The 14129-nt window shown below is 36.5% G+C and overlaps 1 protein-coding gene across 1 annotated transcript; it reads left to right on the top strand.

The window, feature by feature from the left end:
- Positions 1 to 12839: 12839 nt before the first annotated feature.
- LOC124975019 (olfactory receptor 5D14-like) lies at positions 12840 to 13769 on the top strand. Its single transcript, XM_047537920.1, has one exon. The coding sequence runs from the start codon at positions 12840 to 12842 to the stop codon at positions 13767 to 13769; it is 930 nt and encodes a 309-aa protein (XP_047393876.1).
- Positions 13770 to 14129: the final 360 nt, after the last annotated feature.

Below are 14129 nucleotides of genomic sequence, written 5' to 3'. Positions count from 1 at the left end.
TGTGTGAGGTAGGGTGGGGAGGAAGTGCTGGGGAGAGATACTGGCCAAATTATACTGCCGTACTGTTTATTATGTGCATGTATGAGTATGTAATAACAAATCCCATCATTATGTAGAACGATAATGCACCAATAAAAATGTATAAAGAAAAAGTACATGTTGTGTAATGATTACCACAGTCAAGATAATTAACATTCCCTCATATTGTCACAAATTTTTGGATAGTGAGATCCCTGATATTGCTCTGCTAGCAAATATTTAAAATAAGCTGCATTCTTGAAGGAATTTTGGATTGTACAGAGGGGAAGGACAGAAGGGGGAGGTGGCCGGTGGGGTTGGGAAGGATGGTAGAATGAGTCAGATATTATTACATTATATACATGTATGAAGAATTTAAAAAATATATTTGTCACTTTCAAAAAAAAGTTAATGAAAAAAGCAAATAAAAAATAAAATAAGCTACATTCTTATTAACTATTGTCCCCATGTTTTACATGTAGTTCCTAGTCACCTTACAACTGAAGGCTTGTTTCAGTTGACCATTTTCTATTCTTTATCCCCTAAATCCCTAGTTTTCATAGCTATGGTTCTACTCTCAATACAATTTTGACTTTTAAAATTTGTTTTAGATTCTACATGGAAGTGAGATCATGTTATGTCTAGCTTAATTCGCTGAGCAAGATTCATGTCCTCCAGGCATTTCCATATTGTTACAAATGGCAGGATCTCCTTCTTTTAAAAGGGTGAATAATCATTAGGGAAAAAATGTGAGAATGTATATCATGGCATTTTTAAATAACAAGTAGTTCTGTTTCTAATTTATTCAGTAAGCACTACATTGTTTTCCACAATAAATGCCTCATGTCACTTTCCCATCAAGAGTATATGAGGGTTCCCTGCCTTCCACTTCTTTAACTTTGATTCTTTGTGATAGCCAGACTGACAAGCCTGAGGTGATATCACATTGTGGTTTTGATCTGCCTTTCCCTGCTGATTAGTTATGCTAAGCATGTTTTCATATGCCTGTTGCCTAATTGCAAGTATTCTTTGGAAAAATGTCTACTTAAGGTTTTGTCTGCTTTTTTAAAATTGTCTTATTTGCTTCAAGTGATAAACTTTCACTGGATAATAGGGTTATTACTCTTAAAAGATTTATAGTTTACAAATACTTTCTCCCTTTCCACAGATTGCTTTTCCATTTTGTTGACTATTTTCTCTTATGTCAGAAATCTTTTGGTCTAATATATTCCCCGTTGTTTAATTATGCTTTTGTTGCCTGTGTTTTTGATATAAAATCTAAAACATCATTACTAACTTCAACATCAAGGAGCTTAATTCCTATGTTTTCTCCTATACATTTCACATTTTGCATTTAAGTCTTTCAAACATTTTGAATTTTTTTTGTGTGTGTGATGTAAGAAAATGGTTGCATTATACCTAAACATGTAGGAAATATTTTCTAGTAAAAATCACGAGGTAATCCACAAAAGAAGTAAAATATCCATAAATATTGAAATATATTCATTATCTTTTCTATCCGAAAGTGTATGGGTGACATACACCATATTCAAACCACGGAGGTTCAGTATCTTCAAGAACACAAACTGCCAATAACTCAAAGAGCATGGAATAAGATCTTTCCCTGGTCTCACCTCTGATTCAGACTCTAGCTGTGACTGGAAACTTAATGGAAGCATGGTGAGACTTCAAATACCAATATCAAGCTTAGCTGTGACATGACTTCTACCCCACAGAAAGCGTGAAATTAAAAAAATGCATTAGTTAAAGCCACTGAGCTGTGAGCAATTTGTCATGATTAAGAGAGAACTTAAGAGAGAACTCTGGAACTCTGGAACAATGCCGAGTCATTCATTATAAAAAGTCTTTATGTCCCATGATTAATAATCCCTGTTTACTTCAGACTTCTGTTATGTTTACCAACTACTTAATATTTCAAGTAACTTTTAAGAAAGTGTGGGCATGAATATATCTAATTCATTGTTCTGTATAAGCTTGGAAGCATAGTGTGGTTATATTTGAAAAAAAACGTAAATTCATTGTAATAATGTGAATCAGTGTTTCCAAGGATACCAATGATTATTTTATCTTAAATGAAAAAGTCAGAAGTCATATTCTGTCATGTATACATCCAAGGACACACATGACATGTAGAAAATGAGAACAGTAATATAGCAATTGCTAAGAGCAGTTAATACTTAATTATTGCATTACCATTTATTTACCTTTTCTTTTATAATTTATTATGGTTATTATTTTTTCCAAGTCAGTTTATACATTTTCCACAGTTAAAAGTTCTAAAATAAATTAATGGAGTAGGTTTGATGAGGCATTGTCTCAAGTGATTAAGAAGAAAATACATTCTTGCTCAATGCCACCTAAGATATTTAATCTAATTTCTGGGTTCAAAATAATTTAGTAAAAATTTTCTATGGTCTAAATCCCTCAGGTCACAGAGGTATAAGTAAGTCCTTCACTTTATTTTCTGCCTAGAAGTGAGAATAAGCTTCTAAATTTCTCTTTTTCCTGTCTCTCTTTCTTCTCCTCCTTTCTATTCCTTTTCTCCCTGAATTTTTCTGAAACATATTCCTAGAAAATTTAACTAAAATTCATTGTGGATGCCTGATGCATTTCATAAATTCTTAATACTCAAATAATATTTGAGTTCTGAGTAAGAATTCCCTGGATTCCCTGCAGTCTATCAAAAAATAAGAACAAGATCTTCAGGTGAGTTGGTTTCAGATTGACCATGTGTCATTTGCTATTTTATACTATTTAGGAGTCATTGAAGTTCTGTATCTTTTAAAGCAGGGAACTCTCTTATTCCAAAGACCATCCTACCTAGTTCATCTTCTCATGGCTCAGATATTTAAGTTCTAATCTCTCCTTCTTTCTTTTGAGTATCAATCCTGATTTGTTTTTGTTTTGTACTCTCAGGATATCTGCCATGTGTCTAGTAGTCACACTGCAAATTTTTGAAAAAATGTTATAAAATCTAGGAATTCTCACAACATTACAAAATCTTGTAGAAATAAGAGTATGCTCTGTGTAAGTAATAGCAAACAGAAATCTCATGACATTGCATTCCCTGATGGTAACACCTGTAGGTACACTAAGAAGCTATTAATGGAGTAAAAGGGGAACACCTCTTTGTGATAGTGATTTTCATCTAAGACCTTATGTATTACAAATGCTGCATCAGTTGACCAAGGAAATAGTATATTTAGATAAAAGTGAAAGAAAATTAAATAAAACAAGGAATAAACTGAGAATATTGGCATGATTAAAGAAGGTTGAACACTGGGGAATAGCTAGGTATAGACTTAAGTCAAATTAAAATGATAAATTTACATTGAATAAACTAAATGATAGAGAGGAATTGAAGTGTTTGAAGCCATCAATTGTTAAGAACCACAGGAATGGAGGGATGAGGAAAGGATGCTCTCACAGGCAGGTGGAAGCCCTACAGGGAGGAGACTGTGCCTCTGCTCCCATAATCCACCAGGGAACATTGCAGTTTGGTAAATCTTCCCCAGGCAAAACCCCAGATGAGAAGTGGAGAACCAAAAAGAGTCAGATTGTCATGAGAAAACAAAGGGGAAGTCAGAAAATGTTATTTCAGGATAGCTGTGAATTAGTAGGTGAGAGAGACCCAGGAACGACAGTTGAACAGTTGAAATAACCTTTGAAGTACTAAACTGCACTCACTTGTTCATTGCTGCCCTCGTTGATGTTTGCTCTGTTTCTTCAGTATTTTATAATAATATGAAGTTTGAAAAACAGCACCAGTTCATCACTGAACTAAAAATTAAAATGGGAAAGTCTGAAGGAACCTCCATTTCCTGGGTTGCATAATTGTTAGACATTAAATAAACATTAACATCATTTCCTAATTTACTGCTTACATTCAAAATAGGTATTATCTTTCCATTATTAGTCTTGCTTTATCCATAAAGAAGGAAAATCTGAGTGAGTTACAAGAGATAACACAGCAAATACCAAAGCCTAAAATTGATTTTAAATCTCCATCTCTGAAGTCTGGGCTTCTCTAGTGGTGCTGTTCTGTGGTGAGCTGTTTGCACTCTCCTGATGATTTCTTTTTCCTCATGAAAGAAGTACATTTTGAGTGTAAAACATAGCCATTAGCTATAAAGGAGGTGCAAGTTCTTTTTACCTTGAGTTGGTAGTACAAAACTAAAACTAGAGTCTTCTGCTTATGGGATTCATACTAATTATCTTGTGTTCACTTGAACATTTCAGAGTTGCACTTATTATTGGCTCAATTTGTTTTTTATATGATGATGAAATGAATAGGCAATTTTGTGATTATGAACTCCCTGCAAACAGAACACATTTTTGCTTTCTGAAAATAACATATACAAACATAAGAATGATTGCATCACTCAAAACTCTTAAGATGATCACTGATGTATCTTCAATCAAACCCTTCTTCAATATGTAGAGTGAAAATGTTCCTGTCACCAGAGAGGGTGAGGGTAGTTACCTAGACTTCGGTTACTATTACCATATTTTCCAGCCTGTTCTGAAGAACGCAGATGACTTTGGGGAAAAGCATTTTATTTTTATTTCAAATTCTGAGGATTCTGCAAATATTTCATAACATAATGTGGGACTAGTAAAGTTGTAAGATTGAAAGTTAACGAAAAGTTTAAAAAAATAAAAATGGATCTGGATGAGCACATTAGAAGCATCAGGGCCTATGAGAAAACCTGTGAGGAGGAAAAGTAAAAATGGTGAAGCAATGTATCAAAAATATGTCCTCTTCTTTTTACCAGGTTGCTACCTTATTCTAGAACACTGAGACAAGTGTAGTGACACAGAGAGGGATCAACAGAGAGCTGATTTTCTTTAATGTCCACATGTTTTATGCCTCATAGGTTGCTGGGGCAACTCCTAAGGACTTAGGACCTCAGACGGGCATCCCGGTCTGATTGGCCCCTCTCTGCTTTTCCTCTCCAATACTTCCTTTATACATTTTAGCATTAAATGTGCAGTCATTGCTACATTCATGCTGTTAAATTTAATGAGGAACTCTGGAACATGTTTTCTATAACACTGCAGAAAAGTTTTCTCTCTTCTAAAGGAAATGGCTTCACTTAACTTCTGCCACTGAGGATCTGCTCCAAAACTCAGCTCATAGGTGTTAAGCTGTCTAAATGTAAACGAGTGCCACATTGTGTATATGCCCCATTTTTCTCATATGTATGTGGAGCTACTTGTTTATAATTCATTGTTTCATTTGGAGAGCTAGATATATATTTTTAATGTCTTGGAACATTGTCTTTTATGTGGTAAATATTCTATGACTACTAGATCATTATCATTATTACTTTTATTTTACTTCAGATTTTTCTTCCACAACAGTCATGCTGTTGGCTGAGGCAAATCAGACTTCTGAAGTCACCTTCATCCTCCTGGGCTTCTCAGAGTTCCCAGACCTTCAGGTGACCCTGTTCCTGGTGTTTCTGACCATCTATAAAGTCACAGCTGTCGGAAATCTGAGCATGATCCTGAGCATCAGAATCAATCCCAAACTTCACACCCCTATGTACTTTTTTCTTAGCCACTTGTCCTTTATTATTTCTGTTATTCCACTACAGTGACCCCCAAACTTCTGGAGAAACTGGTTATGGAAGACAGAACCATCTCCTTTACAGGATGCATCACACAATTCTTTTGGCTTGCATATTTGTAGTGGCAGAAATTTTCATGTTGGCAGTGATGTCCTATGACCGGTTTGTGACAGTTTGTCACCCTCTCCTCTACATAGTCATCATGTCCCAGAAGCTGTGTGCATGATTAGTGGCTGGAACCTACACATGGGGTATAGTCTCCTCCCTGACACTCACCTATTTTGTCTTGGCATTATCCTTCTGTGGGTCTAATATCATCAATAATTTTGTCTGTGAGCACTCTGCCATTGTCTCTGTCTCCTGTTGAGACCCCTCTGTCAGTCAAATGCTTTGTTTCATCGCCATTTTTTGATGAGGTGAGCAGCCTCTTCATCATCCTCAGTATTTATATATATCCATCTTTGTCACTGTCATGAAAATGCCCTCCACTGGTGGACGCCAAAAAGCCTTCTCAACCTGCACCTCCCATCTGACCGCCATCACCATTTTTCATGGGACTGTCTTGTTCCTTTATTGTGTACCCAACTCCAAAAACTCATGGCCCATTTTCAAAGCAGTTTCTGTATTTTACACAGTGGTCATCCCCATGCTAAACCCTTTGATCTACAGCCTCAGGAACAAAGATGTGAAGGAGAGCTTTAGGAAGCTGATGAATCAACACACACTGTTCTGTTGAAGATTTAGATTTCCAAAGAAATTTGATTTACCATTCTGAAGTTTTTCAGTGGTTCTCATACTCACTGATTTGAATGATTTATTCAGTTCACTAGTCAGAGTTTCAAATCTATGTTTTAAAACAATTATTTGATCATTTGGCTTTTGTTCATTTCAATGTTTAGCAAAATAGCTCTGTGAATTAATGTGTTACAAGTTGAACAGTGTCCCCTAAAATATCCACTCAGAACCACTGAAGTGACCATATTTGGAAATAGCATCTTTGCAGTTATAATTCAGGTAAGGATCAAAATTAGATCACATAGGACTAGGGAAACTAAATCCAGAAAGTTTGTTCTCATAAGAGATAGTAAAGGAAAATACAGATACATGAGGAAGAGGGTCATGTGAAGAAGGAAGCAGATTGGTGTTTTAGCCACCAGCCTAGGAGTAAAGAGGAATTCTTTAAATCCATTTTAATAATGAGAATGTCAGGGATACAGTGGAAATCCACACATACAGAGAGCAGTCAGAGTTGAATAGGAATGTGTATATGGAAGAATGTGTGTACTAATGAGCAGCTTGAACACATTGTCTTAAAATTCTGCCGAATTCTTTCCTTTCTCTTCAACAGCCTGCTGTACTTTGTTATGCTACCGGAAGTGATGTTAGACTTAACTTTCACTATCAACTGAAATGTTGATTTGGGCTGAGGATGAAGCTTAGTAGTAGCTTGCACTGTAAAATCAATCAATAAATAAAACATTGAGTTTATTTGAATTTCCTGAGAAATGAACAACAAAAAAAAAAAAGCGAGTGTCAAAGTTGATTGTGTAAATTCTACTTACTAATAGAGCAGATAGTACAATAAAGTTAAGAATCAGTTTGTATAAACTTTGCAACATTTTAGTTGATTAAACATTAAATCTTCATGGAATGACTGTTTGCTAGATAATTATGGCATGATTACAACTGTTTTGATTCAAATATCCTCTGAACCGATTATTCACAGGTTTGGTTTAAACCAGAGATTTTCTGACTGAAAAAAGATCAAAATTTGATCTCTCTATTCCCTTACTAATTACACTTTGTGTTGCCAAGGTCTCTCAGGATATGTCCTGTGCACACATCCAATATGTTACTCTGCAGAATCTTAATGATTAAATATTAATTATATCCCTAGAGTAAACTCTATCATGGCAAATAAAGCCTTTAACTTCATTTTGCTATAAATATATATCACCAACCTTTTATATGATAGTAGATCATTTTAAAGCATAAACCTAATAGGTACATCACTTATATTTTAGTTGTAATGCAGGGGTCACACACACATCACCATGATTCTAGGAAATTACTGTTATACCGTATTACACATTCTCCAGATAATGCAACTGAAGATTGGTTCACTCTGGAAACAAAATGGGAACCTTCAGTCTTAATTCCACTACTAAACTCTGTGCTTCTGTGTGTGTGGCAGAGTTAGGGGTTTGACATTTTTGTTATTGAAGATTGAGAAAAATGATTTTCCTCTTCTGGCACATTTATGATAAATTGAGCATTATTAATGAATATCCTTGACAATAAACTAGTTTGTTCTTTGTGATACATCGGCATGTATATGGAGAAAGGATGGATTTCTTTTGATCTTGGGGTTTGAATACAATAATAAAGAAGATGATAAAGGACAATATAGAAAAAAAAAGTAAGAATAAAACTGAGTGTGTTTATTTATGAATAGCACAATATCTTACCAAATCAGCAGAAAGTCTGTCAGACATAAGGTAATCAAAATCAGTAATTGTCAATTAAATTATTATATGTATTAAAATATTTTTCTACAATTTTGAAAGTACATGAATTAGGTAAGAGAATAACAATTTGTTAGATTTTCAGAGAAGGATTCTGTGAAAAGGAGACATTTGAATAGAAATATACAGAATTTCACAAAAATATGTTTACTCAAATTGCATGTAGTGCTAAAATGTTTTGGAGATTACTAATTTCTGGGCAAACTATCTCAAATTTTCATACCTCTTTTTAAATGTGTGTGAGCTCAACATGGGTATAAGCACTCAGAGACTCCACTGCACCCTGGAAAGAGGTATCTTAGGGACTGAATTGAAAATGAAAGTGAAGAAGCAATGGCTGGGAGCTTCTTTAATTCAACAAATTTGGTTCAAGTTAAAAATCTGAAGCTATTTGGATGAGGTTAACAATGTCCAAAAGGTCAACAGAATATTTACATCAAATATATAACATGCTGGACACAAAATAGACAATTAATAAAAGAATAAATAGCAGGAAACAGACCACAGATCTAGAAGTTTGGTGTAGCATGGCAACTGTGTGAGCATTTTCTTTTAGTTAAACTTCTAAAAGGTAGAAGTTAGTAAATGTTAGTAAATAGAAGCACTAATCAAGACATTGATGATCCCACTAACTGCAGAGAATAAGATAAGAACAGAAGCCAATCTAAAGTAACCTGAATGACATGAAGAGTGTCTGCTCCTACCAATCCATGACAGGATTTTAAAAATAGCTCTCCACTACTTCGTCTGACCTCCACCTGGGAAAAACATGAAGAAAGTGGAGAATGGCCTCTTGAAGAGGTGTGGAGCAAGTCCCTGTTCCTGTGAAGAGCACCAGGCGATAGTTATGCCAGAGAGGAGTCATCAGACCATGACAGAAAACTGGCAGAGGAGTCTAATAGCTCGATTAATATCATCAATCAGAAAAAGCTTCAAACTTTGTTTGATATGTAAAATATATACGGTTGAATATTATTCAAAGCATACAAGTAATTAAAAAATAACTCACAGAAACAAATAAAAAGCAAGATAAAGTTTCATTGAGCAGGCAAAAAACATTTTTGAGCTGCATGCAAAGTAAAATGTATTAGCTCTTGGATGTATTGTGCAAATTAGATGAAAGAATAAATAACAGGGAGTTCATCTATGAAGGTAGTGATAACTAATATTGTGTTATTTTCTGATTCCACTAGGATGGAAAGGAACTATGAATGGTTCCATTACTCAAGACCCTACTAAAGCAAAAGGGCTTGCTTTGAGTTCTTTTATGGTTTGCTTGGGTTAAATACCTTCCTCTCTGTCTCTCTCCCCCCACTTTCACACACATGAACACACACACACACACACAAACACACACACCACACATGCACACACACACACACACACACACACACACACATCCCTGGCCAAATATTATTTATGAAAATACAACCACATCAGTACACACAGTTGATGTGTTAAAGGTATAAGTTATTAGGTGTTTGTTTATCTCAGTTTTATAAAATTATATCTTAGTTTTCCATAATTTTCTAATGACAAGAAATGGTTTGCATAGTCTTCTTTACATTCTGATTCCTGTTTCTCAGTCTGTGTACTTGAATATGTAAATGTGCATGTGTGAGTGTGTGGATACATGTGGTCATCCAATACACTTGATGCTTTTGACATCTACCTCATGAACATTACTATTTTTTTAAACCAATGAATTCATTGAAATGCACCTTAGCATATATTTTAATTATTTTTAATTTTAATGATACATTTATTCAACCTAATATTTGTAAAATATTATGTCAACATACAATCAGAAAATACATTTGCAACATTTTACATTACCTTTTCCTTACTAAGTTTTTGAAAGCAAGTATGTAGTGCCTGAGTTCAGAATTGTCACATTACAAGATATCAAAAGCCACCTGTGATAAGTGGCCACCATATTACACAAAGTAAGCTTAAGATTTCCCCCTGTGACCTCTCCTGCTTTCCTCTCTCCTATCCAGTGGATGCCCTGCTTCTTTTTTTCTTTCTCTGGGTCAGTCACACTTTTGTGAAAGTCCTCTAATAAATAAATTCCACTTATTATTTGATGAGGGGAAAAATAAATGGAACTCAGTAACTAAAAATTATTTCTTGCCATTCCGCAAGCTGACTAGTTAGATCTTCTGTCTGTAGCACTAGGGTCCCTGCACACTGCTGCACTTATGGGAACACAGCCCGTGCTCACACTTTGTCACCCCAAGATGGCATCTGCTCATGTCAGGTGAACTGGTGCTGGCTGTTGGTGGTGCTGCCTCTGTGCTCTCCAGCAGCCACTTACCTGCTTGTAAGTTCCACTGGCCTTCTTACGTGGTGCTCTCTGAATTTAAAGAGAGTGAAAGTAGAAGCCACAAGACATCCTGCTGCCTGCCTTTGGAATCTGCAAGGTACTCCTACCACACTTTCTTGGTCAAGGAAGTCACAATTCTGATTTAAAGCTTCCATCACTTACTGTGTCCCCAGCAGAAGCATATTCCCTGGAGAGAAGAGACCTCCTAACTACTGAAGTTCATGGCTTCACTCACAGGAAGCAAGATTTCAGCAGCTGGATTATCAATAGGTAGAAGAGCCACTTCCTTTACACTCCGGGCTCATATATCCTGGTCTCATAAAATATTACAGAAACCACAATGCATTTTGGTGGCAGAGTCTATATATGTTGAACCTACAGAGAGCACATTCCAGAGAATAGTATTCTGGATTTTTTCATTCCATCCTTCTAAAATATTGCCTTCTAAAAGTTGCCATGGAACTTGTCTAAGCCAATTTTGGAAAGATGACCCCCATTTTAGATTTCTGGTTCTTAATGTTTGTTTTTTTTTTTTTCATTGCTGTTCTTCAGGGCCACTGCAGAGCAGGATGATGGTGCTGCAGCTATCTCTGTTGTGTCAGTATGTCATGGGGAATCATCTGAAAAGAAGCTCTCAATGTTGTTTTCATATTCACGTTGTCAAGGAAATGAGCTCATGAACTCCTGAGCTTATGAGTTCAGGCTGAGCAGAAGGAAGCAATGAGGCAAGAGTGCAAACCCTGGATATTGGTTCCACATTCTATTGTGACATCAGGAAGAGGACTGTGGTTGACTGCTGCCATGCCTAATGTGATAGACTGGTAGGGTCACCAACACCCTCTTCGAAATGGGAAATGGAGGTTGCATGGTAACTTGGGAACCACTTGCCAATCACTGTTTCCAGCAGGATCTGTTAAAAAGACAGAGGCTATTTCTCAAATACGTGAGTAATTATTTGGAGGATATTACTGATTTTCCTTAAAACTCTTAGTCTGATCTGTAATTGATTATGTGGCCTATGCAACATTCAGAAAACCTCTATCTGCCATTTACCCTTCAAGGACAATCGTATACACTGGGTTATGCAGCTTAAATAACTTCAGAGCCTGTAGGGCAGGTTGGACTTGTTAAGGAGTTTTCTCTTGTTATGGGACCCACACCAAAGAGATCACATTTTGTTGAGTTTTGTAGGCTGGCTAGAATAACCTGCCTGAATCTGCTTTATGTTTCCTTCAAAATCGAAAGAGATGCACTGATTTTTAAGTAGACAAGGTAGTATTTCATTTTATTTTGTTAATTATAGAGAACATTTTAATTATGTATAAACAAAGTATCATAGTTAACATCTTGATGCAATATATCTTTGTAATTTCAAGAAAAGTCCAGTTATTAAGGATAGTTTAAGAGACCTGGAATTTGCCTTAATTAACTGTTTGGATGTTTGTAAGGAATAATTTACCATTGATTCTCTAGAGTAACAGTCCCCAGAGTTATAGAATTAGATATAAGATCGTTGATGTCCCAGTTTTACTCAGCCTACAGAGAAACAGGAGGGCAGTGGCCTGTTTCTCTGTGGTAGGTAAATTTATTCAGGTTTCTTAGGAAATTGTGAAAATATTATTTTCCTAATATAGTAACTGGAATTCTCTTTGACTTTTTCTTTTCATTCTAAGTTGATATCAATGCAATTCAACTATGATGCATGAAAAAATTTGAAACTCATGTAAATTTTTGGCTTCAGTTCCACTGACAACCATTTCAGAAAGAAAAGAATGAACTTGCTATACTCTCCGCATATGTACCATAAACTGGTATACAGTCTGTTATAAGGATGAAAATTAGTTAATTTTGAGAGCTGTCCTACTGAATACATCTTGAGATATTAACAAAAAGGTTTCTTTGGTGTCTGAGCTAAAATGGAAGCTAACACAGGCCATAGGCCCTAATAAGGTGTATGTTCCTCTCAGGTGGAAAGTGGGCCATCCTTCTCCTGGATCACTTAGCAAGTAAGATATTTCATTAAGGAAGTAAACTTACCATGGGCAAAAGTTGCTGACATGGGATTGTTCCTGTTTATCTATGTTCCCCTAAATAGTTTCTTTAAGAGTAGAGTAAATTATTTCACTGGCTTTAATTGATTTGTGCAAATAAACAAAATACAGTTGAAGTGTATATTATATTTTGACACAAATAATTCATATTTTCTCACAGACCCTTTGCTGGTTTGTGTATTTATGCCCATTTCCCATCAGTTCTGTGCCGTTCATTCATGCTCAGAGACAGTCATGACATAATGGTCACTCACCTGCACACATCTCATATTTGACAGAAGGAAGTGTCTTCGAACACACTCTCCCTCCTAAAGGAGCTACGGTGATGGCGGTAAGAAATCTGAGTGTGGAGACAACCTTCACCCTCTTAGGCTTCACAGACCACCCAGAGTTTCAGGTTCCTCTCTTTCTCGTGTTTCTGCTTGTGTACATTATCACCGTGGTGGGAAACCTTGGGATGATCGTGATCATCAAGATCAACCCCAAATTTCACACCCCTATGTACTTCTTCCTCAGTCACCTCTCTTTCATTGACTTCTGCTACTCCTCCATCATCACCCCCAAGCTGCTGGAGAACCTGGTCTTGGCAGATAAAAGCATCTTCTACTCCAGCTGCATGCTGCAGTACTTCCTGTCCTGCACAGCTGTGGTGACCAAGTCTTTCTTATTGGCAGTGATGGCCTATGACCGCTTTGTGGCCATCTGTAATTCCCTGCTGTGTACAGTAGTCATGTCACAGAGACTGCTGGTGGCAGGGTCATATATCTGGGGTATGTTTGGCCCCTTGGTGCTCCTGTGCTATGCTCTTCGACTGAGTTTTTCTGGATTTAATGTCATCAACCACTTTTTCTGTGAGTACACGGCCCTCATTGCTGTCTCCAGCTCTGACATCCACCTCCCCCACCTGCTGCTCTTTGGCTCTGCCACCTTCAATGAGGTGAGCACCCTACTGATCATCCTCACCTCCTATGTGTTTATTGTTGTGACTGTGTTAAAAATCCATTCTGCCAGTGGGCGTCGCAAAGCCTTCTCCACCTGTGCCTCCCACCTGACCGCCATCGCCATCTTCCACGGGACCATCCTTTCCCTCTACTGTGTGCCCAACTCCAAAAACTCCAGGCAAACTGTCAAAGTGGCTTCTGTGTTTTACACGGTCATCAACCCCATGCTGAAGCTCCTAATCTACAGCCTGAGGAACAAAGATGTCAAAGAGGCTGTCTGGAAGTTGGTAGACAAAAAAGTCCTGTTTCACTGAAGCAGTCACAAGAGATGGTTTCATCCTAATGAATAACAGAACAGAATAGAACCTAACATGTTTCTAAACCTATAGCATGTGTTTCTGTGAGGTTTGTATAGGTGATTGGGAAACATGGACTAATGAATTCAAATCCCATGAAGAAACCAAAGAAGTTTAATACTGAGATGAATTCCATAAGATTTTGATCCATTAAACAACTAATTCTTTGAAGTCTCTAAACTCAGATATAAAATAGGCACAAAACATGATCAATCATGTAGTATGGGGGATACAGTCACTCTAAGAATGTTTTTTTTTTTTTTTTTTTTTTTTTCTGATTGGTTCATTTGTATGCCAATGAGTGCCTGACTTTTAAGG

Source organism: Sciurus carolinensis, unplaced genomic scaffold (genome assembly GCF_902686445.1).
Source record: "Sciurus carolinensis unplaced genomic scaffold, mSciCar1.2, whole genome shotgun sequence".
Taxonomy (NCBI): Eukaryota; Metazoa; Chordata; class Mammalia; order Rodentia; family Sciuridae; genus Sciurus; species Sciurus carolinensis.
This window is presented reverse-complemented; position numbering and strand designations above follow the sequence as displayed.